The following is a 26,033-nucleotide window of genomic DNA, read 5'->3' on the forward strand; positions in this document are numbered from 1 at the left end:
GATACTCCCGTCCGTGCTTAGTCTGAGCTCTTCCCACCCGTGGCAGATTGATCTCCTCCCAATCTGCCACAGGCAGGGAGATTCCCATCCCCATATGGACTGGTCTCCTCTGACCCGTGGCCAACAAACATACCCCCCACCCCGGACAGACCGACCTCCCCCAGCCCGTGACAGACAGACCCCCACCCTGGATGGACCGACCTCTTCCCACCTGTTACAGACAGACAGACTCCCAGGACAGATGGACACCCCTCTGGGAAGAGCAGCTTGGGGCAGCCTTTGCTCCTTCTCCCCCTCTTTCCCACAGACAGAACGACAGAGATTGGGCAGCTGATCAGCTCCTACCTGGTGAGGGAGAAGGACCTGGAGGACCACACCATCCACCTGCTCTTCTCTGCCAACCGCTGGGAACATGTGTAAGGAGGAAGTTTGTTCAGTTGAGGAAGAAAAATGGGCGGTGTTGAATCCCCCTGGGGTTTGAGCTTGCAGTGGATACAGAAAGTACAGGGCTGTGATCCTGTTCAGCCAGGGAAACAGGCTGGAATTGATGTCTCAAGGACTCTTGCAGCTTTGGATTTAATCAGAGGATCCCAGAATGGCTTAGGTTGGAAGGGACCTTAAAGACCATTGAGTTCCACCCACTGCCAAGGGCAGGGACACCTTCCACTATCCCAGATTACTTCAACTCCCGTCCATCCTGGCCTTGGACACTTCCAGGGATGGGGCAGCCACAGCTTTGCTGGGCAACCTGTGCCAGAGCTGCACTTCCTCACAGGGAAGAATTTCTACTCCCTATCCTATCTAACCTTGGTCTTGTAACCTTAGATCAGGTCCCACAGCGTGGCTTTTTGGAATCATTGGTACCATATTTCCAGTCCCTGTGCCATACTGGATTAAAGAACTGGGGAGCTGAGACTCAACCAGCCTAGACTGTGAATTTTCTCTTTTCCCTGAAGAGGCCTTGCTTTGCCAGGCAGTCCCTGTGAGTGACAGTGGTTAAGGAATTGCCCCCAAATTTCCCCTCAAGTCAAAGGCTGGGGTCAGCCATGACTGGCTGTCCTTGCTTTAGCTCCCAAGTCTTCATGTGTGGAGGTTGGGAAGTGGGTGTTGGCTGTTCTTTTCACCTGGAAACCTATATTGCAAAATGTTCTCATTTTACAGAAAAGCTTTTGTGGCTCTGCTGTAGTGGCAGTGACAAGGAAACTGTGAGACAGTAAGGCAGATGAGTGAGCTCTGATAAGAACTGTCATTGTGAATAAAGGTATCACAAATCTACTGCACCACCTAAAGAGGGTCATTCATATCAATACAGTTCAGTTGTGATCTTGCCTGTAAGCCCTGGAGCTGCCTAGCACAGTGCCCAGCCCCTGGCACCCTGAATTTGGGTGTCTTGAAAGGATATTTGGTAAATGCCTGTCAGAGAATACAAACAGCTCTTTGTCTTCATCACAGCTGACCCTGACAGTGATCTCTGGTAATACTGACATACTTGGTTTTTTTAGATGAACTCCTTTCATTTCTGTCACTACAAAGGAGTGTAACTAACTTCATTATTTTGTCTCCCACATGGTTTCAGACCGGTGATGAAAGAGAAGCTACACCAAGGGATCACGATCGTGGTTGACAGATACGCCTTCTCTGGAGTGGCCTTCACAAATGCCAAAGGGGTGAGTGAGTCCTGCAGCAGCCCCTGCCCCTCTCTCTGTTTTGGGGGAGCAGCTCCAGGTAGATGCCATTGCTGTGAGTGGCCCAGGGACCATTATCCTTCTGGGAAATGAGGATTGCAAGTGAGGGCTGGAAGTTTCAGCTCAGGTGTTGACAGAGTGTGTTTGCCCGGGTCTGCCCTTCCCCAGAACAAAGAAACTCACTTGGTTGCTTTCTGTAAATCTGGACAGACTCCTGGACTGGAAGCTGACCTGTTTGACTCTGGAGAATGATTCCAGGAGTTTATTTAAGACTCTCCGTGCTTGCTCTGACTGGTGGCCCATAAACTTGCAAAGAATAACAGAACCACTTATTTTGGAAAGCATTTGTGGAAGTCATGAAGCCCAGCCTCCAGCAGGGCTGACTCGGGCCCACATCCAGCCAAGGTTTGAGTCTCTCCAGGGATGTAGATCCACTCCTTTCTGGGCTCTTCTTTGCTCACCTTCAGAGTAAAAAGTGACTTTCTTCATTTTAGCCTGAAGTTCTCACGTTCCCACTTGTGCCTTTGGGCCTGTCCCTGCTTCCAGGACAAGTCAGCTCTGTCAGCCTCCCTGTTCTGCACGGTCACTCTGGTCCCACTCCATCAGATGAGCCCCATTCCTGCTGAGTAGCCCTCAGTCCTCAAAGAGCACCCTGTGGTCACAGAAGCTGAAGCCAGGCCTGCAGCACCAGTGCCCTGCATTAATTCCTGCCCAAGCCTTTTCCTGCTTCCTGGGAGGATTTAGGAGGTCCTGGATCCCCATGCCTTGCACTGTCACCTACATCTTTTTCCACCCTCCTGTTTCCCCAAGCCTGGACAGTGGGGCTTAACCCTGAGACAGATGCATTAAAGCATTTAGGTGCTATTTGGGTGTCTGCAAAGGCCCCTAATTAGGAGCGAAGACACGTGTAACACAGGCTGAGTCAGTCACTCCAAAACAATGATCCCAAGCCCATATGGGCACAGCAAGGAATGTTCTGCTATCCAGTGGGGGAAAAAAAATGTCTTAAAGTGTCTGCATTTCTTTGACTGCAGCTGTCAACCTGCAGCACTCAGGCATATGGATGCAACTCCTGGGAAGCAGAGATGGCATCCTTTGCTAGAAGGGATCTCATCTACTAGTTAAAGGAGTGGAGTTTGACATGTTTTTCACTCCAAAAGCATTCCCAGAAGAAGGGGAGATGTTGATGCCCATATCTAACACAATAGTTACCAGCAGCCGGAGCTCATGTCCAAGATGCTGTGGCACTTCCAGCTTCTATCACACCCTCAAGGGATTAAAAACTCCACTGCATATGCATCCCAAAAACCACCCAAACTGCTGGGATACAGAACATCTGGGGAGAAACTGGAGGGCAGATTTGCCTGCTCCTCTTAAAAGAGGGATTTAGGATTTGGATGAGCATTAAGTGGACAAGCCTCCATGGTCTCCCCACAACACCATGGATTCACGTGCCCTGATGGAAGTCTTCAGATCAGTCAACAAGATCCACAGACTGGAAAACTGCTTCTCTTGTGTCTGGACTGAAATTCTTGGGTAAGTGAGTGTTGAAAAGGAGCCTCCATGGGCTCAGAGATCCACAGGGAAGCTGTGTGGTGTTTGTATTTGGGAGCAGCTTTCTTTTGGACCAAGCACGAGTTTTGGACTGATAAAGGCTGTGAGGAGGCTCAGGATGTGCCTTGGTAGAGCTCTGAAGGGCTCTGCAGAAGAGGCATTAAAATCTTTAGCTCTGTCCAACTAAAGTGAGCACGAGGGGTGCACAGCACCCAACAAAACCTGCTCCCCCCCACATTACCAGGACTGAATTCCCACATGGTAAGCTGGGATATTATCGCTTTTTGTGTTTCTTTCACCTCAAATTTGGTTGTCTTTGTTTTGGGACAGAATTTCTGCCTGGACTGGTGCAAACAGCCCGACGTGGGACTCCCAAAGCCAGACCTGATCCTGTTTCTTCAGTTGAGCCCGGAAGAAGCAGTAGAACGAGGGAACTATGGACATGAACGTTATGAGTCCAGCTCCTTCCAAGAGAAAGTTCTGCAGTCCTTCTATTGTCTGATGGAAGACAAGACCCTTAACTGGAAGGTGAGGAAATAACCCCAATGGGCTGGTCATGGACTGGGGTGGGGGTCTCTCATGAGAGCTCCCAAACTGTGCCCATCATATCCCTGTGCTCCCCCTTCCTGCTGCTGGTCAGGGGGACATGCTGGGGACCAGCCAAGGGCACTGTGGGCTGTGGCAGAGGGCACTTCCCTGTTGCAGAACACCCTGGTCAGCTCTTGGAGCACCAGTGATGAATCTCAGCTTACCTGCCTCTATGTATCTAACACATCCCAAAGCGTGTCAGCAAACAACATGCAACAGCAGTTTCTTCTGTTTCCCTCCATCCAGCCCCACATCTGCTTCTTAAATGTCTATTCCTAAATAGATTTTTCCCAGTTCCACTCCAGAAACGGTGCACAGGAGGTATAATTAGCTCATTTCACTGCTCAGGAACAGTAACAATATTGAGTAATGAGGGGGAGCAGATGTTAACAGCAAAGATTTTCTCATTTTCTGGTGTCCAATAACATGTTTCTGTGTTTTCTGTATCTATCCTGTTTTTTTTTTTTTTTTGTCTTGGAAACAGACAGTGGATGCTTCACAGAGCATAGAAGACTTGCACAGAGAAATCAAGTCCATTGCAGAGAAAACCATGGAGGAGGTTCAGAATAAACCTCTGGGAGAACTCTGGAAATAAAACTTGATACAGGTCAAGTATTCCTTGATAAAGGAATAGGGGAAAGCTCACCTCATGGATGACTCCCTTAGATATCACTCTCCAGTAGCTACAGCTCAGATCCTGAGTATTCTTCTGGGTCCAACGATGCTGACGTCCTTGTTATTTCATCTGCTCCTCCCCCTCCATAGTCCCTTCCACATTTTTTAAATGAATATGCCATAAGCATGAATCAAATTCTTGGTAAAAACCTCCCTATCCCAAACAGGAGCTCTTGTTGCAGCTCCAGTCCTGGGGTGCAGATGTGGGTGTGAAGCCCAGGGCCACCCCTGAGCATGGACAGTTTCCAGTCCCAGGGAACTGCCGTGTTTCTGATTATTCTGCCTCTCTAGTAAATGCACCCCCCATGCTCAAACCAGTTTGTGGAGGACTTGCTAATAAATTATTATTTTTAAGCATTTGGCACAGGGCATTTTTTTTTCCAGTACGATCATTTATCTTCTAGAAGGACACGTGGGAGGTGAAAGTGCTGCAGTTCAAACTCTAAATCCAAGGAAAGCTGTTTGCTGGAGCTGTGGAGTGAAGGGAGAGGTGAATTCAGGCCTCCTTCCCAGATGTGCACTGAGAATGGGGACAGAAAACTGCTGTGAGCAGGTAAGAGCCTGCAATAGATGGATTAGCTCACAGCAAGGCCAGTTTGGAGGGTGAGTAGCACATAAGCTATTTTAGACTGGCTAAGATGAGGGGAATCAATCTGTGTGGCTCCTACACACCCCTCAGTGCAATTTAAACAGCCCATAAGGGCTGCCAAACCAGACCAGCTATGAATCACCTAAGCCAGCAGTAACAACCAGCAAACCATAACAAACTGGAATGTCAAATCATTTGCAAGGGGCACTGAGAGAGTTCATGTCTCTGCTGGACAGTTAACACACCTTGTAGCAGGGTGGACTGCATTAATCTCCTGCTCTAACTCTTAGAGAGAGGCAGATTGAACTGATTCCCTAGCAGGGAAAGGAAAGCTAAATGTTTAAAGCAAAATTGCTAATACAGACATCAGCTGAAATGGAAAAAGCTGCTCCTTTCCCTCCACAGCTGCCCAGCACTTGGCAGCCAAACACTTCTGGTGAAGGAGGTGAGTGCCTGTAATGCTGAATCAGGCCCTGACAGCACCACTGACACAAGACAACACACAGGGAAGTCATTTAATTATTAGCTTTAAGGGCCTGACTGAAAATCCAGAAATACCTGTTAAAGCTCTTAGACAGCTGAGCTTAGTTCTGTTACTGGGGTTGTGTTAACACTCAGGTAAAAACCTGTCTGGCTGAGCTGTCCTTAACCATGAAATCATGAATGTGAAATAAGCAGTAGAATCGCAGAATGGTTTGGGTTGGAAGGGACCTTAAAGATCATCTTGTTCTATGGGCAGAGACACCTTCCACTAGCCCAGGTTGCTCCAAGCCCCATCCAGCCTGGCCTTGGACACTTCCAGGGATGGGGCAGCCACAGCTTCTCTGGGCAACCTGTGCCAGGGCCTCACCACCCTCCCAGGGAAGAATTTCTTCCCAGTATCCCATCTAACCCTCTGGCAGTGGGAAGCCATTCCCCCTTGTCCTCTCATTCTAGGCCCTTGTCCAAACCTCTCCATCTCTCTTGGAGCCCCTTTAGGTACTGATTCTTCTGGTGAACAGATCAAGAGGGTGATGTGTCCTGAGTGATCTCAATGAAAAGGACCTGCCCATGCCAACAGAGTGTACAGCCTTCCAGTTAAAGCTGTGTCCTCCTGTTGCATGGCAAAACAGGAATAATGGTTATTGAAACTGGTTACAGCATTTCCTATCACAGTGCAGGGTCACTGGAATGCCACCCACCACCTCTTTCAACTCGTGCAAGGACATTAGGACAGGCAAAGATTTTAGATCTGTTTATTCAGATAGAAATTGAAAGCAGATGAATGGAGCACAGCCCCACTTCCTCTGCTGCCTCTTCCCCTGACTACATGAGAGAAGAGGAGAAGCAGGCAGAAAGCAGCAAATAATAATTTAGTGACAGAAGCATTGTGGTTCCCAGTTCAAACCTCTGCTTTCGGATAGCACAGGGACAGAGCATCAGTAGGTCAGTCACAGGGGAAACAGGTCATTTCTACCCAGGTGGCACCACCCTTGGTCACAACACCATCATCTTACAGGTTCCAAACCTGAATGCACAAACCAGAGCCTTGTGAACGGGGTTGCAGTGTGCAGCATGCACCAAGGAACTACGGCAGCAACTTCCCTTGCAGCTTGCACAGAGACAGCTCTGCTCCACCTTTCTCTCTGTAGAGAAGAGCCCCAGGCAGAGCTACCACCTTAAAGCAGCTAAAATTGCCAGTATAACTGGACCTTCTCAAGGCATTCTGCCTGTTTGGGATGATTACCTGACAGGGGTTTCTCCAGGCTGGCTCCTACAGTACCTCTGTACACACTCTGCAGGGAGGGGGGCAGGCAGAGTCAAGGTACCAACAGCTCGGAGTCCTACCGACCTTCAGGTGCCTCTTCTGCTTTGGAAATGGAATGTCTGACAGGAGTAGCTGGAGGAACTGCTGATCAGTGCACCGAGGGCACCTTGAGGAGTTTCACAGCTCACATTTTTGGTACGACAGGATTAACTCCACAGACGCTGTGCCAGCGCACGAGGGCACAGGCAAGAGCCCGGCAGATCTCTGCTGTCCTGTTTCACCTCTCCCAGCTGGGTCTCTTTCCAGGCCTATGGAATCCAGTTCTCTGCTTGAAGCAGCTTTCCTGAAGGTACTCACTGTAGAGATTATTTCATTGTAGAAGCACATGGATTGACTCACTGAGCAACACGCATATTTTCTATTCTTCCATTCTCTCTGCTGTTACTTAAACTGGGATTGAGATGCTCCTCCTCAGCAGCACAGCTCTGTTCCACACTTCCCCAGGCAGCCGTTCGCTTGTTGAATTCCCAGTCACTTGGAAGTTCCCTCAATGCCCTTTCCATAGGGTGTGAGCAGGAGAGGAAGTGCTGTGTCCTGCAGAGCATGAACAGGAGTTGTACCATAGGGATCTGCACTCCGGAGGCTTCACAGCTGTCTGTGGGACGTGGCTGCTGTTGCTTGGCATTGTGAGCTGCAGTCCAGGTTGGCCAGTGAGAAGAGAAGCTGCTAAAGGCATTAACTGGACATTTCTCCTGCAAAATGATGGGTGGGCTCTACTTAAGCTTCAGCGGGGAATCCCCACGGAAGGATCCGGCGCTCTAATGATTCCCGTGCCTCCCCCGGAAGGCCCAGCTGACCTGCTGATGTAACAGATAGGCTTTGAACTCCTAAGCACCACTGCATCCACTTCCAGCAACTGTTTGCTGCTGAGAAATTCTGACTGCAGCCAGTAAGGCTGTAACACCCACTTGGTTCTTCATCCCACCGCAGACACTGCGCGCTCTGCTCCGAGGCTGCACGGAATGCCGGGATGGACAAGAGGCGGGGATGGCAGCAAGCGCCTATTGAAAACCGGTAGCCCCAGGCTCTCGAAGGAGCTTCCCTCCCCCCTTCTCCCCACACATACACAAATTTGCAGAGTCAGTTTCCTATTTGTTTTCAAAGGGACAGGATTTCAAAGTCTTCATCTTCTGAGTCAAAGAACCTTTCCAATCTGTCGGCATCGGAGGAGTCTGGAAGAGAAGAAGAAAGCACTGCCTCCGTGGGACACCCTGACTGTGAGACCAGCAGCTGGAGGGCATCACAATTTGAGTGCCAAGTGCCCACAAGTTCCAAGACTCAGTGACATACCCGAGAGAAGGCTCTGAGCAGAGATGAGAACATGTCAATGGCATGGAAAATGCACTGGAGAGAATTATATGGAGCACAGAAGTGCGTCACCTTTCACAGATCCCAAAAACAACTCTGCTGTGACTGTTCAGTACAACCTTGCTGTGCCCCAACTCTGCATGAGCAGGAGACCGTTCTGCCTCAAGAGGCTCAAAATAAAGAGAACTTGCCCAGGTCTGGACTAATATCCATGAAGGTTTCTGGCCCAATTCAGGGATACATTCCTGCCGTGTATCGGAGAATTGTTTCTACTGTAGTTACCTTTGGTACAACTGTTAGGGAATGTGATTACACAACATGCACTCTCCCAAAAGCAATTGTACAGTCCATTTTATGAGGAAAGGTAGTGCAGTTGATACCTCCTGTCCATCCTTCCAACATATGGTGAGGAAGGAGCTCACACCTAAAGGGGAAGCAACTTTAGCACAGGGGAAATTCAAGTGAGACCAATGGGCAAACTGAGGAAGGAGAAACCTGTATTAACTCAGGCTGGACAGTCACAGAATGTCAGAATGGTTTGGGTTGGAAGGGACCTTAAAGATCATCTTGTTTCAACCCTGTCATGGGCAGAGACACCTTCCAGTATTCCCGATTGCTCCAAGCCCCGTCCAACCTGGCCTTGGACACTTCCAGGGATGGGGCAGCCACAGCTTCTCTGGGCAACCTGTGCCAGTGTGTCAGCACCCTCACAGGGAAGAATTTCTTCCCACTATCTCATCTAACCCTGCCCTCTGGCAGTCTGAAGCCATTCCCTTGTCCTGTCACTGCATGCCCTCTCCACCTCTTTTGGAGCCTCTTTAGGCACTGGAACGGGCTCCAACTTCAATTACTCCTCCTAGTGAGGGACAGGACTAAGCCAAACAGAACGGCCATGGCAGATGGAAGAGTCGGTACAAGCCAGGGGAGAGGAAGAAGGACAAGTAGTCCACCACAAAAACATTTTTAAGAGTAGGAAAGGTGACAATTTAAGACAGGCAAGGATCGATTGGCAGCTTAAGGGAATCGAGCACTCTTACAAGCACAGGACAGTGCCATAAGGAAGGCTTTGAAAGTTCATGGTACAGAGAGACAGTGAGGAAGCACAGGGTGCAGGTGCAGGAGGCAGCCTGGTGCCTGGTATCAGGGTGGGTTTGCCCACACACACTCACTGCTCTTGGCAGAAGCTGCCAATGCCTCTCTATCTCCTGCAATGTTTGTGCATGTTATGAACAAGATAAGCAGAGCCTGACAGTCAAGATTAGTGGCCAGAAGTCGTTCCTTCTCACACTGGCAGTGGTACATGCCAGGAAGGAGTGCCTTATGCTGGAACTAAGTGTGACCAGCCCTGTCTTGGACCATTTTCATTACATAACTACTCAGCTTTCAGCCTTTTCAACGGACCCCTTTGATTCCTCCAAGCATCCCTTAAGAAATCCTAGATTCACATTACTGTGACAGCCTGTGAGCTTGTTTTTCCTTCTCCTCAGTCACCATCACCATTCACAGAATCGTTCTAAAAATCATCCTGAGACACTGGGATCTGCAAACCACTAGCTGAAAGCCAAAAAAACCATATCACTTGATCCAGGAACTCCAGATCAAACTCCGGAATGAACAGGAACATATCAGAAACCACTGTGCAACCTCAAAATTTGCAGAAAACCAAAGGGACCGGCTCACCCCAGCTCTCCCTCCCTCCCTCCCTCCCTGCGTGGCCTCACCTGGTGTGAGATTCAGGACGTCGGGGTTGGAGAAGTGCGAGGGCTGGCGTTCCACCAGCTCGAACATGGGCAGTGCTCCTCTGACCAGGGCCAGCTGTGGAGACAGAGCACAGCCATGAGAACCAACACCTCTGCACTCCTGGGGCTCTTCAGGGGGTAATAACCATCTGTTGGCACTTCACTGCAGCTGGAGAAATGTTTTTCAAACCTTTTACTTGTGTCACCAACAGAATTTCAGAGCTATGCTCTTCTTTGGTAGTTTAATAAACTATTTTAATATGCTTTAAAATGGGATCGTGCTGCTGAGAACATGATCTCTGTGCAGTGGTTTGGCAACAATACCTGATACTCCTTTCAGTAAGAGTAGAATTAGACTCATTAAGGTTAGAAAAGACCTCCAAGACTGAGTCCAGCTGTTAACCCAGCACTGTCAACACCACCACTAATCCATGTCCCCAGGTGGTGCCACATCCACATGCCTTTGAATACTTCCAGGAATGGTGACTCCATCCCTTCCCTGGGAAGCCTGTTCCTATGTCTGACCAGATCTATAAACACAAACCTTTTTGATTTGCTGGCACCAGTCATTAAAGTCTGCCTCTGTGTTGCAGAAAAAGCCCTGAAAAGAAGAGAAAAAGATTTTATCCTTCTATATTTTAGAGTGATTATTTCAGACCTAAGACCCTGTATTAATGCCAAGCAACATGATCAGGATTGTGAGCAGTTATCCACACCCAACTGCCTTGCTCTAAAACCATGCATGACGCTACCCTGTGTTAAGTGAACACTCCACAAAGGCTGACTATGACCAGGCTATCCAAGTGCTGGAATCGTTAATGGCTGCTCTACTGCAGAAGGAAAACCAGGAGGAACAACCCCCATGGAAACAAAGGGCAGGCATCTCAGGCTCAACAGAAAATAAGCCACAGTGCATCCTCATATGGATTCAGGAATAGCTGCAGATCTGCCCATCAAGACAGGAATCAAAGCCCAGACTAAACCTGAGAGAAGGACACAGTCCCAGGAGGAATGGCATTTAATTGCCATGCAAGGGGGACTTCCCTGGGACAGCTTCCCCCACAAGGAGCTGCTTTACCGCTGTCACCGAAACCCAGGGCAGCACCTGACCAGAGCACAGCACTGCAGAGTGCCCAGCCCATCACCACTGCCTCTGCCAGTTCCCTGGGGAAGGAGAGAGCTGTGGAACAGAGGGACCCCAGCGCTGCTCCCTGGGGGATGGGGAACAGGAACACACCACGGCGATGGAGGGGTCGAGCTCGGCGATGCTCATCCTGCACGGAGGGTGCTGGCAGTGGAAGCTCTCGTCGGGGAGGCAGCCGCTGTCACCGGGCTCCACCGCCGGCTGCGTGGTGTGGGGATCCAGGTAAATGAGCTCCTCGCCTGGACAGAGAGGCAAGGACACATCAACAGGAAGAACCATGCCAGCACCTTGGTCTCTGAGAAGCGGTGAGATGGAAAGAGTAAGAGCGACGGCAGAGCCAGCTCTCGTAACCACGCAGAGGAAGACACATTCTGGGGACAACTTGCTTCCAGCCACTTCCCCAAATACTTCTCAGCCAGGCACAGAGGCAGCTGCCAGAACCACGGTGGCCACTCCACAGCAACCCCCTGGGATCGAGGTACAGGCACTGTTTGGGTACTGTCCCTGCTCACCCCTTCCCAGGTCCTGGGTAAGCTCAAGTAGACCCCAGAAATCTAAAGCACAAGTAACCTGAGGTCTCAGGCAGAGAGAGAAAACCAGAGGAGAGTAATGACAGTTTGTAGGGTTTGAGGAAGGGTCACCTACTAAAGGACAGTTATATCCAGCCAGGCCCCAGAGGGAGATCAGTTCTGAACTCAGGAAGCAGGTTCTGTGCACTCCTCTTACAGACAGGATTAGTGTTACACAGTGGCAGTTTATGGCCAGTGTTCAAATCCACATGACTGAGGTGAGAGGTTCGGCCCACAGCAGCCTTCCATGCTTCCAGCAGGGAAGGAAAACCCTGCAGCATTCCCCACAGGCCAAACAGGAGAGCTGTGCACCCCACAAGCAGCAGGGGGAGATGCTTGGACAGCCTTTGCAGTCCTCTGGGCACTCACCTACATAGCCAATGAAGTAGTGAGCACTGTTTGGCTTCCCTCCGATCACTCCCAGGGACTGGGGCATCATGAAGCAGTGCTGGAAAAGCAACACAGAAAACACACAGCTGACAGACAGTGAGACAGCAGGTGGGAACAAAGGCAAACATCCAAAAATGCAGTGAGAAAGATGGACAGGGACACAGAGAATCTGCAACTCTAGCAGCAAAACCGGCCATTTCTGGAGAGAAGCTCCATCAGGAAGGTAGAAGGCTACAACACAGGGCCTTCTAGGAGCATGGAAGCAGCTCAAAAACACTTCCAACTGCCGACAGGAACACAGAGGTAGACCAAATGGAAGAAGCTGCACTACTCCAGGACTCAGTACGGGCGAGTCCTGGCTCTGCTGCCGTCAGTGGCAAGATCCCTGGAGCTGTCATCAGGCTGCAGCAGTGCTCCCGGGAGGGAACAATCATTCAGGAAACAGTTTAAGTTCCTCATCCACCTGCAGCATCCAAGCATGATCCACTGAGATAAGGGAAGTAACCTCACAGGAATTTGGAACTCTCTTACCCACACAGCTCAGAGCCTGCCAGCACTAGGACAGCAAGACAATGTGCACCCTGTCTTGTGCACATACTCTGCACACCCTTGATTCTGCAGCTTCTCAATACTCCAACCTGCAACTGCCTGCCAGCTCCTGGCCTTAGTCTGCAGCACCAGCTCCAGCCTCAGAGCCACAGGGAGCGTCCAACACTGCATTAACCAACACTCAGGTTGCCACCAAGCAGGGTATAGTTGTGCTGAACAAATGCTTCAGCAGGTTGGTGCTATCTAAACACTGAGACCAAGCTATGAAGCAAAATCCCCAAAAGAAAAAAAAAAGCAACCTAAAAAAGATACAACTCCCTGAGCCCCACCCCATTTTCCTGACTAGAGCCTGCAAGAACCTGTATCCTGACCTCTGACATGAGTTGTCTCTCAACATATTTTTCTTTTGCAAATAGGACAATTATTTCTGAATAATTACTTAATTCACAACAGGATCCTTAAGCATCACCCCACCAGGAATTCAGCTCCAAATATCCCCTACCTTTAGTGTTTCAATATAGGCTTCATTGATCTCTGTGAGCCCGAGGCGGAGAGGTATCAGCAGCACCAGTGGTTTCCACAGCACAAGCCTGTCTCTAACCCCTGGTTCCTCTGGGTACCCGTTATAGAGCACATCTGACTCCAGGGCAGGACATGCTGCAGCTCCAGCACACGGCGAGTTGGACTGGCACAGCCGCCCTATGGAAAGGGAACAGGAGCAGAGAGCATCAGGAATCACCTCCGTTTCCAGACCTTGAGTCGTTCTAGTCAAGCTCTGATCAACAACTGCTGTTTTCTAAAAGCCTACAGCACTTAAAAACAATGAGAAAAGCTTGAAGAGGCCCAGTGCTGGGACTGTGTGATGTGTGTACTCCCTACAGGGCTGCTGAAGGGCTCAGCCTTTCAGCCAAGCTCACACCAAGTTTACACCAGAGCACGTTGTACTCACAGCTACCATCTGCTGGGCAGTGAAAATGCCAGTTCTTCCACCAGGTGAGCAAGCACTTGTGCCAACAAGGTTGGATGAGCTGATTAGGCTGTCAGGCAACAGTCCTGAATTCACAAAGCTTGTAGGCAGAACGAGAAAAGTCTGGAGTGTCCAACTCCAGAGGAACTCACAGAGGATGTGAATGAACTGAATGAGGACAGTGTTATAGCTTAACACAGGAAATGCTCACCTGTAACTAAGTGCTGTAGCAAGATACAAACATGGCATCTGTCTAGAGTAGTTATAATTTTCCTAAGTTCACTTAAGTTTCCTAAAGGTTTTAACCTTCACAAATTTTGTTGGGGATCATTCAGCAGCCTCTTCACAGACCTAAAGCAGGATTGTCACTGAACTCTGCAATTTCAGCATAAGCTTTGCCTCTAAGATGTGGGGCAGCAGAACTCCTCGGGGCATACACATGACATAAGCACTCTGCATCCTCATTCTACAGGCTTGACAAACACAGCCAGGCTGTAATGCACCCAGGTTATGTAAATTCTGGTCCAGAAACAACTCGAAGCTTACCTGTCTCACTGGCCAATTTCATTACTTGCTGGGTGTGTGAAGAAAAAACCCCAAACTCCGAAGAAACCCACAGCACTTTAATCATGAAGCCAAGGCAATTAGACAAAATGCCAGAGGCTCATTTAATTTATTCCTGGCCTAAATTGAAGGCCAGGACACTCTAGCAGGTAGGACACACTGTAAACAAACACCTTAATCACCAGCCATTTGACCTTGGTGTTTGTTCACTACTGAGAGCTTCAAACCCAGCTGAACAAGGGCAATGTTACACCCAAATTTAGAATAAATACAACTTTGATCTAAAGTCTCAGAAGGAAAGACAACCTGCATGGATGTCTGCAGTTTCTCCCTGTACTGTCCCTCAAGAAGGGAGAAGGTGTACGTGTGCATCTCATGCACAGACATAGTTACCAGAGGTCCTGAGGAAACTGTAAGTAGTGATTTCTCCTATTAAAACAGGTTTTTTTCTTGCAGTAGCCTGCCTGTTCTGGTGATCTGAAATCAGCTGCCAATCCAGGGCTGTTGCTGCATGGGCTGTCACTGCAGGTTTCCTCATCAGGCAAAGCACCTGGCAATCCTGCGCTGTGGTGTGAACATATTCAACTCCAGTTAAAGCAGCAGAGAGCTTGGCACAGACTAAATTCACCTTGGTCTTTGGCAGGCTTTGCACTGCTGTGGTGGCAGAGCGTAGCAGAACTTGCCTAAAGCTTCCCAGCTGGATCCAAACTATTTACTGCAAACATATTCCAACAGATCTGACATGACACCTCTCCTGCTGTGGCTGCTGCTGTCAGGTACTGCCTTGGAGTCTCATCACACTTCTGATGCACAGGATCCTCCAATGCCCAACTGAGAGGCCCCTTCTGATGGAACACAGGGATAAAGGTGGATGTTTCTTCAATGCTGTAGCAAAAGGCATTTCCTGTGAACCTTTGGCTTAACCTTATCAGTGACCAAATTAATGGATGTATGAAACAACATGACTTCTATCATCAATGTCTGGGGCACAAGGTATCTGACACAAACCTACAGACGTGTAACACATCAGACCCACTCACACAGTGACTTTCAGGCCCTGTACAGGTACATTATGATCCACATCTGAGGAAAACAAACACGCCCTGCCCATGACAAGCAGTACGGACACACCACTTGAAGCAGCGTCAGTGCTGAGTAGCCAGTGCCACACAGACAGAGCCTGCAGCACACCCAAGCCTTGCAGCCAGCATGCTTCAGCTCTACAAGTGATGTTTTCAGGCTAAAGATGAAAGGCAAATCCAATTTCTGTTTTTAAATTGGCCCTTGTTTAAGCCAAGGACATCAGCATGTACCTTCAGCTAAAGTCAGACAGGCACTTCTCAGTCAGATCCAACTGAGCTACCTGACAAGAGACGGAGCTTTGTAACGTGGTTGTCCTGCACTCCAGGAATAAATTGCCTTGTAGTTGATTCTGGTTCTGTGGCAGCCAAGAAGCCTAAATGATGCCTGCCACAACCTCACCTGTAACCTTGCCCCAGCTCCAGCACTCCCCAGAGCATTGTACCTGCCATTCCAGAGCACTGCCCTGGCAGAAACACTGCAAGGTTTGTGCTGGGTGAGCTCCCTGCCTCAGGAGTTGGCCTAAAGCAAGCCAGGGGAAGGGCTGGTGAGGCCAGGGACGTGCAGGGCTGCAGCAACCAGCAGTGCAGGCACTCAGCTTTCATTACTGCAGGGCTGCAGCCTGAGCAGGCAGGCTCAGGATGGGCACCAAGACCTGCTCAGGCTCCAGAGCCAGCCTGTGGGCAGGATGCACCAAAAAAACCCCAAACAAATAAAGGGGAAAAAAAAAAGAAACCACGAGTGAACACTCCTTAAAATGATGAGATTCACTCTAGAGATGGATTCCCTTCTTATCCTTGCCCCCTGCCAGTTTTGTTCACTTTTCCCTTCAGTGATTTGTTCTAGTTTTCTTATCCTGCCTAATAGCAGAGACATCCTACCCATTATATGAGAGATGAAGCAGCCATTTACTGCTTGCTACTTGTGGCCATAAACAAGTCTGACACTGCCATCCAAGCAGCTCCCACTTACTGTCTGAAGGTCAGTAAACCTTCTCTCCAAAAAGAGAGGCCACTATGCCAAGCCAGAGGCTTTATCAGATGAAGCAAAAGTCAAACAGGGGCCTTCCTTGCCGTAGAACAGCAATTCTCACCTGGTTTCAGAATGCTTGCCCATAGCTTTCAGAGACCAGAGAATGGTGAGTGTTGGAAGGAGCCTTAAGGCTCACCCAGTCCCACCCCCGGCCATGGGCAGGGACACCTTCCACTAGCCCAGGTTGCTCCAAGGCCCATCCAACCTGGCCTTGGACACTTCCAGGGATGGGGCAGCCACAACTTCTCTGGGCAACCTGTGCCAGGGCCTCCCCACCCTCCCAGGGAAGAATTTAAGACAGAACATGTACTTCATGTTTGTTGTGCTCTCCAGCTTTTTTCTGGCTTGTTGCTGCCAGAGGATACATCACATTCTACCTCTGTGTGGTACTTACGGATTTCTTCCATCACTACTGTGTTGTCCATGGCTATATGTACTGCCAGGGAACTCCACGTATCAAAAGTTGCGAGTTTTCTACGGGAAAATTAAAAGCAAATACGTAAGGAAGAATTAATACAACTACATGACAAAAATGGTGGGGTAGCAGAGAGGAGAAACTGGATTAGGAGAGACTGGTGTAATCAATTATGCTATAAAGTGTGCTTTGACAGAGGCAGAGTTGTAGACTTCATTACTGCCTGAAGAATAAAGAATAAACAAGGTTGCAAATGGGATCACACCTGGGAATCTAATCTGCCCCTCAGCAGCCACTAAGTACATGAGCCCTGATACAATCTCCAAGTGGAATTCCTTAACTGCTGGTTACCAGAAAGTGAGACAGCATTAGAAGTGAAATAAAAGCACTTTGACTTCCCATACATTATCTCCTGACCACCTGTACCAGAGCCTGGGCTAACTCAGCCTGTGGCCTGACCTGGGAAAGCTGCCTTTAAGCAATCCCAGCCTACTCCAGGGAACTACCTGCTCATGTACCAACGTGAGGGGAGAACAGTGAGAGGAGGGAGGGTGTTAGTCAAGGCAGCCCATGCTCCCACAGTGGTCAGAACCCTGTAAGCTCAGGTACCACACCCCAAATGACCCCACACTGCCTGGTTCAACAGGCAAAAGGAAAAAAAGCAGCCCTTACTTGAGCACCTGCGCGACTGTGTTTGGTCCGTACCACTGGCCTATGGATTTTCCCTCTCCAACTCCCATCTGGGCTGCAGCACAAGGAAAAAAAAATTAGTAAGTAATTTCACCCACACTGCATTCCTTGCTCAGCAGGCTTGTATTAAATAGGGAAGGATTCTCACTTAGAAACATTGAATCAGCAGAATGTACCCTGTCATGGGGTATCTTCTGGTAGGTGGGGGTGAGCAGCTCATCCTGAAGGACTGTAAAGCAAATCCTTTCCCCAAAATGCAGCAGCACAGAAGTTCAAAGGGCAATGTTGCCTCAGAAGAAGCTTTACACAGAGTGTTTGATCACCAGACCACCCCTGTAACCCGTGTTCTGTTCACTGAAGCTGTGGGTACCTTAACACCCCACTGGAAACAGGCAGCTTCTCTTTTATTTTTCAGGGAAGTTTGTATTGAGGTGAGATCCTTCCTTACTCCATTTGCTTCTTCAGAGCATTTCTTTCCTCTTACCTATCTGGTGAATGGAGTAGTAGCTGTCTTTTTTGTCAATGAAGGCATTAAGAACGTTGAAGTAATTATCCATCTGCCTCTTCCCTTTTATCCACCTCCAGTCTAAGACAGAAAATGGGATATATGAAACAAAGCATGGTATTTGTTAGCAACTAGAGGCTGCAAGCAACAATTCTCTTCCTGTGCATCAACCAACTGACCTGATTTTCACATTGTTATCTTACTATTAGGCATCTGAGGCATTCCCAAGAGTAACAGACTAATTTTAAAAGAACAGAAAGCATCCTCACAGCTAGGATAAAGGAATGTCACCCACAGAAAACCAAATAATAATTAAAAAAAAAATACAAATATCTATGTAGAGTTGGAGAAAACAGGGAAAAACCTGCTGAAGAGCTCCCAGTAGATTTCTCTCCCAACAGCCCTGAACTTGAGAAGACTGAAGAGAAAGTTAGAGAGCCCTCACAGCAATTCCCTCCCGTGCCCTTGTCATCTCTGTCCTTACAAGTGCTGCACTTGTGGGAGCACACGGCCCTGGAAGTCAGTGTGGGCTGGTTTACCTCTTCCCAGATGCCTGCAGACCAAGGCCTGAGCAAAGATCATCTGGCCACAGCGCAGCATACAGCCCCAGCCGGTGTCCGACGTGGGACCGGTGCCTCCTGCAAACGAGGACGGAGAATAAACACGGAATGAAGGGGAAAACAGTGCCAAGAGGGACAGAAATGCAGGCACAGTAAGTCTGCGTGGGCAGCAGGCTCACAGAGACACGAGGCAGGGAATAAGGACTAGCTTAGCTCACACACCCAAGGCTGAGAACCAAAAATGTGGTTAACTTAATGGCATCCCTTAAAAGCAAATAAACAAACCCCTCTAACGCTAACTGAAAGGGGGAAAAAAAACTTCCAAGGGAAATCCAAACAACCCAAGAGAGAGGTGAATTTTTCAGGAGCACAGTGGCCTCTAAGCCTGGCTGCAGACTCCCAGCCCAATTCAGAGACAGCTCTATACAGAGGTGCCTGCTGCAGGTGACTCTTGCAATCCTCATCTTGAGAAGGCAACTCAATGTGCAAACCAAATCAGTCCCAAGGAATTCCTACATAAGAAGCAGCAATGACAGGCTAAGATCCCAAAGTGAACAGTGTAGTTAGGCCAAAAAAAAGGCATCAGACAAAAAAAAAAAATAAAACCACCCCAGCAATGAAAAAAAGACACATCCTACATCATGTTGGAGAATAAGCTGGATATTAGCTCACACTGGAAAGTCTGAGACAAAGACTTTCAAGACAAAGCTCAAGGCTGGAAGCATTTCCCTGACAGACCTTCCAAAGGAAACCACAGCTCCTCCACTGCAACTCTGGCTATTACTACAAATAATAGAGATAAACATTCAGTGTGACCACAGCAGGTGAGCTGTCTCATGAGCACACAGCCAGCTGTGCCTGGGCAAAGCTGCCAGAAGTCTTTGTAATGCTGCTTCTGTCTTTTAGTCTCAAACAACTACTCTCCACAGGGAGAAGAATCACCCAGAGAACTATTTAATCAACATCTGGATGTTCAGCAGCTGTCTTCCATGATTTCACCAGTAATTTATAACATATACGACTTCCAAGAATGATAATGCTTTACCAAATTAGCATTAGACAGTCCCCTAACCCTTACAATATTTAAGTGGGCAAGCACAGAGGGAAGTGACAAACAACAACAGGGATGACTGGAAGAAGAAAAATACTAAAAAAAGGTTTACTGTATATATGCAAATAATATTTATTCTGTAAATGGGAAATGACTCAGAAAATGGTGTCTGCCTATGACTCACAAAACCCCAATTGTGTCTGCGAGCCAGTTTAATATGTGCTAACCCTTCAGTCTCAAACATGTGTTTAACTGTAGTGCACAAACATGAATTTAAAGGAATTAAACTGCATCAAAGATGTCTGAGGGCTTGTGAGGCAGAGGATTTACCAGCAGGGAAAGAACAGCACAAGCCAGAAGGACCAGTTACCAAGAAGTCTCTTTTCCAAACCTGAGCTTCTTTCCCCACTGACTGCTGGGGATGGCACTGACAGAAGGGGGATTTGGGTGGGGCTTGGAATCCCATTTGCCCTAGATCCTCTTGGAATCCCCTTGCTCTTAGATCTCTGATACACCTTGCACCCAGAACACAAAACTAAACCCCAGAAGAGGCCATACAGAATATCTTAAGGAACCAAGACATCCTCCTTTGAGTTCACTGGGAAAAATTTCCCATATCACTACAGCTCCTGTGTGTAACAGACACTTCAGGCATTTAAAACCCCCCACACAAACAAAACCCCCCACACAGTCTAGAGCAGATGCACAAAAGCAGCAATTTCCATATCATATCTGTAGCTTTCATAATTTTAATCCACTTCAGGCCCAAGACCATTATTCAATAACATTTCACACTAGACTGATGTAGGATGTGATGAGCACGAAGCACAGAAATCTTCCCAAGTTGCATAAAAAAAAAGAGCAGGCTTCCCAAACTCCTCCTTGTGTCCTTCTTGAAACCACTGCTATCCCTCATACCCAAGGGGATGAGGAATTCTCATTATCAGATAAGCAAAAGTGTGTCCAATCAATTAAATGAAGTGCATTTCAGATTCTTACGAATGGAAATAACGTCACGCTTGGGGGGACTGCTTTGTCAGGGATAACCAGATTAGGATCATTTCCAGGATGTCTTTAGACTCCTCCACAGTACATACCAATAGCAGGGAAGTTCTTTCTGTAGGTGAACCAAAGGCGAGAGGTCACATCCAACAGGATCTCGTCCTTCTCTGAAAGGTGTTCAGCATCGAAACGCACACGTGAGGGTGGCACCACCACAGCCAAACCCACCTCCCACTCACCCTAAGGACAGCAGCATCTGCTCCTCACAGCCTGCATGCCCAGAGAGGGAGAGCCTGGCTGAGGAACAGGGCAGTGCTGCTGTGCAGAAAAAACTTCCTTTTCCCCCCAAAACAGCTGCAATCAACCCAAAGACACTACAGCCACAGGCAAATTATGAAGAGGCAAACCATCTTCTTTCCTCTGAGTATCCCCCCGTCTCCACCACCCAGCCCTCATGACGTGTCCCAATAACTACTATATGGCAACTTTCTGCACAGAAATGGCCAGACAGACAGAAGCCTGGCAGTTAAAACCCAAGTGCAACACTACCAAAGAGCTCTGGAGCATCAGAACGTTGCACTGCCCACGAAAATACCTGTGAAAACACTGTATTTCCGACCGAGGATCCAGACGGGTTCTTTGGTCTCAGGGAAGTCTTCATACTCAAACCTGAGGGTGTCGTAGGTAAGGGTAGCTGGAAAGAGAAAAGAGAAATTACAGACCTTTCATAGCTTTTCCTTGTGTTTTAAAAACCAGGCAAAGCTACAGAACCAGAGCTGCTGTGTCCCCGTAAGTCACATTTCCAGAGCCTCTGGGCTGCGCTGCACCCACAGGCTCTGGGAGGCACAGGGGTGATCCAGCCCTGACTCGCTCCTGGCTGCTCCACAGGCACAAAAGCAGAGGGATTTCCAGGCTAGGCCAGCTCCAGGTTCTGCCTGGGGCAGAAAACATCTAAAACTTCAGCTGGCAGCTACACCATTTTCCAGAACAGGCACCATCCTGCGTGCCATCAGCAATGATGTTGAGGTTCTCTTTTCCAGCGAGCAAAGTGGTAAAAATCCTCTTTCAGAGAATATAAATTTGGAAGGAAGGACACACAAAACACAGATCACCTTAAGATGGGAACTAAACCTTGCTTAGTCCCTCCTCAAGAGGCAACAAACCCAGCAGAAGCCTTTACAGGTGTCACCCACAACGTGAAGAACGCAGAGCTGTGCGGACGTACCTGTACACAGGTGACAGGCAAACCTTGTCCCTTTTACTGGCTCCCTTCACAGCACAGCATCCATCAGTGCCTAAATATCCATCCTCTTCCAGGACCGTGACAGAACAACCCAGCAGCACAGGCTGCCCTTGGAGCAGGGCAGCTTAAGCTGTCATGCACAAGGCACAGGCAACAGGGAGGAAAAACCAGGAGATACAGATGAACTGTGCTCCACCAGGTCCGTGTTTGGAAATCAGGCACTTTAAAGTACCCTGGGAACCCTGGAAACGAACCAACTGATTTTGCAGGAGTCAACTCTTTAACAAACCACACCTAGAATTTAAAGCAGAGCTAAGCCAGACTGCTCTGTAACTATTAAAGCAGCGACTGAAAAATCTCACAGCAAATGCAGTAAAACCTGCAGTAATGTGAGTTGAGTTTAAAGCAGGACAAGGGAAAGCTGCTCCCCTCCATGTCACACACCTCACCTTTGGCTTCCTAGGAGTCACCTGCTGCTACACAAGAGACTTTGGCCTCCTGTAGGTATCTCATCAGCCTTCTGCTCCTGGGCTCTCTGACCTGGAATTCCAATTGTCCAAGAAAACACTGGAGTAGCAGCAGCAAGACACCCTCACTAAGACCAGCTACTCTTTAAGCAGGAACTTTGGCAATAGAGATGACAACATGCTGCTAAATAAAACTTTGCCTCAGACTCTGCCTTAAGACGAACCCAAAAGATTTGGAGCCCGTTCCCTGGGTGAATTAGTCCTTGAGACTGTTTCAGGCACATTTAGGATAGCACAGGCCACATGTTCCCATTCCCATCCCATGATGTGACTCCTCAGCAAGCCAAGCAAAGCAATTCTGTTGTACAGAGATGTCCCAGCAAACTATTGCAGTCTCCTCTAACAAACCTTAGCAGGGAAATTAAGGATTTCTTTCCCATCTACTACCCAAAGTTTACCAATTTCCAGATTTATAAAGATAAGAGATACGATCTTAACATAAAACCTGAAGTTCTCAGGAAGGCTTTAAAGCTCCAAGGAACATTTTGTGGTCTGTCAGTTCTCAAGCTTGCCATGTATCCACCTCTCTGTCAGGAGTCCCAAATTGTTTGGAGAAAATGACTGAAACAAGGATGCTACACAGGAACTATCAAATGACCCACCATCCCTCTTTCTCCTTCTCAGCAATGTTCCCTTGCCTGCTCAAATGTCACAACCTCTGCAGCCTCACATTTTGCAGGGCACCAACCAGATCCTTAGCAAAGACAGTATTTGCAACTGGATGCTTCCCCCTGTATTCAGGGAATGCATCACATGTGCCATGACACTGCACATTTGGGATGAGAGTCCCAGGCTTGCAGCCCCTCAGCTGAATGCTTAACATCTGGCTGTGTGTGTCCAGCTGTGCATCCAGACATTAGTGCCATATTGGTACTTTGGGAGAAAACACTTGAAAAGGCACAACTGCTAAACACAGGAGTTCAGGTTTCCCCTCTGCAGGGAGACAAACTCAAGTGACTGCTCCCAGTTAATATCAAGGACATTATAAAGGCAGCAGTAAACTCCTCAAAAGGCTTGAGATCACTGAGTGTTTCCTTTACAAGCATCCACCCTCACATGCTCCTGCACTTTTCCAAGCTGTATCCCTTGTGCTATTGCCCAGATGGTCTAAATACGAGCCAGTGGGGCCCAAGCAATTCAGGCAGAGGCACAAAGTGTCACAGTGGGCACAGGAACCTTCTTATAGCCAGAGACAAAGGGTCTGAAAAGAAGTAAACCTGGAAATTCCCCAAGCAGAAATCCTGTTTGAAGCTGCTCCTCTCAGAGCTGCAGAAGCCGGGTGAGATCAGCACATTTCTCAGGCAGTGCTCCAAAACTTCACCTTCAGAAAGCCCTCGGTCTGTTTTAATTACAGAGCTCTGAGCATCCAGGACAGTGGAGCAGCAGTTCCTGCAGAGAAAGATGTGCAGCTGCTGCACATCAAGCACAGCAGTTCAACTTCACATGGATTTAAAGTTAAAAAGCAGAGTGTCAGCCCTGCACAGCTCACCCTGAGAAAGGCAGCCTTGCTTTCTAGGGGTCTTGTACACACTGAGAATGATGTGAGGCTCTCTGGATCTCTGTCCCATGGGCACACCACCCATAGGATCTGCAGAACACCTTCTCCTCCTAGAAAGCCTCAGTAGAAAAGGCAAAGCTTTGCACACACCTCTACAGAATCACAGGATGGTTTGGGTTGGAAGGTTTAAGACCATCCAGTTCCAGCCCCTGCCATGGGCAGGGACACATTCCACTAGACCAGGTTGCTCCAAGCCCCATCCAACTTGGCCTTGGACACTTCCAGGGATAGGGCAGCCACAGCTTCTCTGGGCATCTGTTATAGGGCCTCCCCACCCTCACAAGGAAGAATTCCTTCCCAATATCCCATCTAACCCTGCCCTCTGGCAGTGGGAAGCCATTCTCCCTTGTCCTGTCCCTCCAGGCCCTTACCAAAGTCCTTCTCCAGCTCTCTTGGAGCCCCTTCAGGCCCTGGAAGGGACTTGAAGGTTTCCCTGGAGCCTTCTCTCCTCCAGCTGAACACCCCCAGCTCTCTCTCTCAGCCTTTCCTCACAGAAACACATCTTGACACAGCACAAGAACAACTGCCTAAATACACAGAATTAGGCTAGAGGGTGAAATTTTCCCTCCCTACTTATATTCCTAAGCTGCACAACAAAACACTCGAGCTAAAAGCATTATCCCAACTTGTACCAAACACACAGGGAGAGGCAGCTGGGGCTGGGAGCAGCCCTTGAGCACTGCTGTCACTCTGCAAAGTGCTGGAGGCCAGACCTGTGCTCACAGCAAGTACAGAGCCCCTGAAAGCCACCAGCTCCCTCTGCCTCACCATCACCAACACCACTTGTTTCTCCATCAGCTCTGGGAAACAAATAACCAGTCAAGACTTGGTGACTCAAACAGAAACGCAGCAGGTGATTTTCCTTGTGGTTTGAACAGCACCAACCACTCGGTCAGAGCCTGCCTGCCGAAAACCTTGTCATGCAAAATACTGAAGCAGAGGTTTTGAGCGTCGCGCTGAAGGAAAACCAGGCTTTGCCACACCTCCCTTCCCAAATTGCTTCCCCCCATTCTCTGCAGAGGCTTGGCTCTCGTTCCTCCCCAAATCCTTCAGCTTCCAATGAACCAAACAGCCTCCAAACACCACCAAAAAGGAGTCAGAAATGAGGTGGATGATCCTCTCCCTCAGCTGATGCAGAGGGCAGGAGTGCTACTGAATGAGGAACATTTCAAAAGAGAGCCAAGAAGAGAAGGTAAATATACTGCATTAGTAAAACTCATTGCTGAAAAACACCAAACAGCTGGAACCCTTCCTTCTGGTCACTGCAGACAAAAGATTAAATCTTTTATTTCCCCTAAGCTCTTTCAAACAAGACAAATCCTGATTATCTGAGCACCAATGAGGAGTTAAAGGACACCTAGGGAAAAAAGTCATTTAACTGGAGAGTAGTGCTTCCTTGGATGTCCAGAGCAAACAGTTCAAAGTCTGCCTGTCAGGTCCATGACTGTTCTGGGAGGGGGGCTGGACACCGAGGGGCTTGATCCCAGAGACCTCCCTGCCCCTCCCCTTTGCACGGAGGAGATCCAGCCCCACTGCCCACCGCAGCCAGGCTTTCCTTCCCTTGTACCGATCACACCAAGGGACAGCAAACACATCTCCCGGCTCAGGGTGTGCCAGTTCACTCCCCGGACCGCGTCCTGTTCCCAAGTGTGACACTAGATCCAAGGACGCTCCGGCAGAGCCGGGACGCTCTCAGCCGGTCTGAGCTGACAACAGCAGCGCCAAGGACGAAACAAGCCGGGACAGCCGCCCGGGGGGACGGGAGCTGCGATCTGCCCGGGACACACGCGGAGGAGGAGCCCGCGGAGCACAGGGAAGCGTTTGTTGGGATGGAACAAGGCTTATCTCTGCGGAGGGGGGTGGAAGCTGCTACTGCACCAAGGCTGGAGGGAAACGGGTCCCAACACCAGAGCCAGACACTTATTTTTACCCTCCTCTGTAAGAAAGCAAAAAGCTGTACCGCAGACAGCTGTGCTGGAGCCCTCGGGGAGGGCGATGAGCGGCTGAGTCGCCCTCCCACCCCTCGGCGACACCTTCTCACCTCCCCGAGAGTCACCCTCTCGCCCCCAAGCCGCACGCTCGCCCCTGAGGCCTCACGGGGAGCGGGGCACAGGGACACGGCCCTGACGCCGCCCCGCTTCCCCCCCGGGCAGCCCGGACCAGGAGGCCGAGCCCCGAACCTCCGAGGAGCGGCGGCACCAGCGGGGCTGGGGGTCAGGAGGGACCCGCCTGCGCCGGCCGC

At 49.2% G+C, this 26,033-nt stretch overlaps 2 protein-coding genes across 5 annotated transcripts in view; one reads left to right on the forward strand and one right to left on the reverse strand.

Annotated features, from left to right (window-relative positions):
- Positions 1 to 4,859, forward strand: part of DTYMK (deoxythymidylate kinase) — a 5,336-nt gene extending 477 nt beyond the window's left edge. The window contains exons 2-5 of the mRNA XM_027661820.1: positions 175 to 416; positions 1,577 to 1,667; positions 3,570 to 3,767; positions 4,312 to 4,859. Of these exons, the coding sequence (XP_027517621.1) occupies positions 175 to 416; positions 1,577 to 1,667; positions 3,570 to 3,767; positions 4,312 to 4,422 (642 nt within the window). The 3' untranslated portion in view covers positions 4,423 to 4,859. The remainder of the gene's footprint in view (positions 1 to 174; positions 417 to 1,576; positions 1,668 to 3,569; positions 3,768 to 4,311) is intronic.
- A 1,450-nt stretch (positions 4,860 to 6,309) lies between these two features.
- Positions 6,310 to 23,869, reverse strand: ATG4B (autophagy related 4B cysteine peptidase). Of its 4 annotated transcripts, none has more exons than XM_027661880.1 (13): positions 21,059 to 21,154; positions 20,559 to 20,630; positions 18,390 to 18,488; positions 17,830 to 17,931; positions 17,328 to 17,400; positions 16,635 to 16,714; positions 13,100 to 13,296; positions 12,028 to 12,106; positions 11,183 to 11,328; positions 10,490 to 10,546; positions 9,928 to 10,021; positions 7,965 to 8,070; positions 6,310 to 7,695 (listed from the first exon to the last, which is right to left on the reverse strand). In XM_027661880.1, the coding sequence occupies exons 3-12, from the start codon at positions 18,448 to 18,450 to the stop codon at positions 7,997 to 7,999; spliced, it is 963 nt and encodes a 320-aa protein (XP_027517681.1). In that variant the 5' UTR covers positions 18,451 to 18,488; positions 20,559 to 20,630; positions 21,059 to 21,154; the 3' UTR covers positions 6,310 to 7,695; positions 7,965 to 7,996. The 4 variants fall into 4 exon arrangements, with proteins under 4 accessions (XP_027517681.1, XP_027517680.1, XP_027517679.1 ...); XM_027661879.1 differs by having other exon boundaries at positions 6,310 to 7,698; XM_027661878.1 differs by having other exon boundaries at positions 6,310 to 7,851.
- Between the last annotated feature and the right edge of the window lie 2,164 nt (positions 23,870 to 26,033).

The sequence above is a fragment of the Corapipo altera genome, unplaced genomic scaffold (assembly GCF_003945725.1).
Source record: "Corapipo altera isolate COAL_440 unplaced genomic scaffold, ASM394572v1 175, whole genome shotgun sequence".
In the NCBI taxonomy this organism is placed as follows: domain Eukaryota; kingdom Metazoa; phylum Chordata; class Aves; order Passeriformes; family Pipridae; genus Corapipo; species Corapipo altera.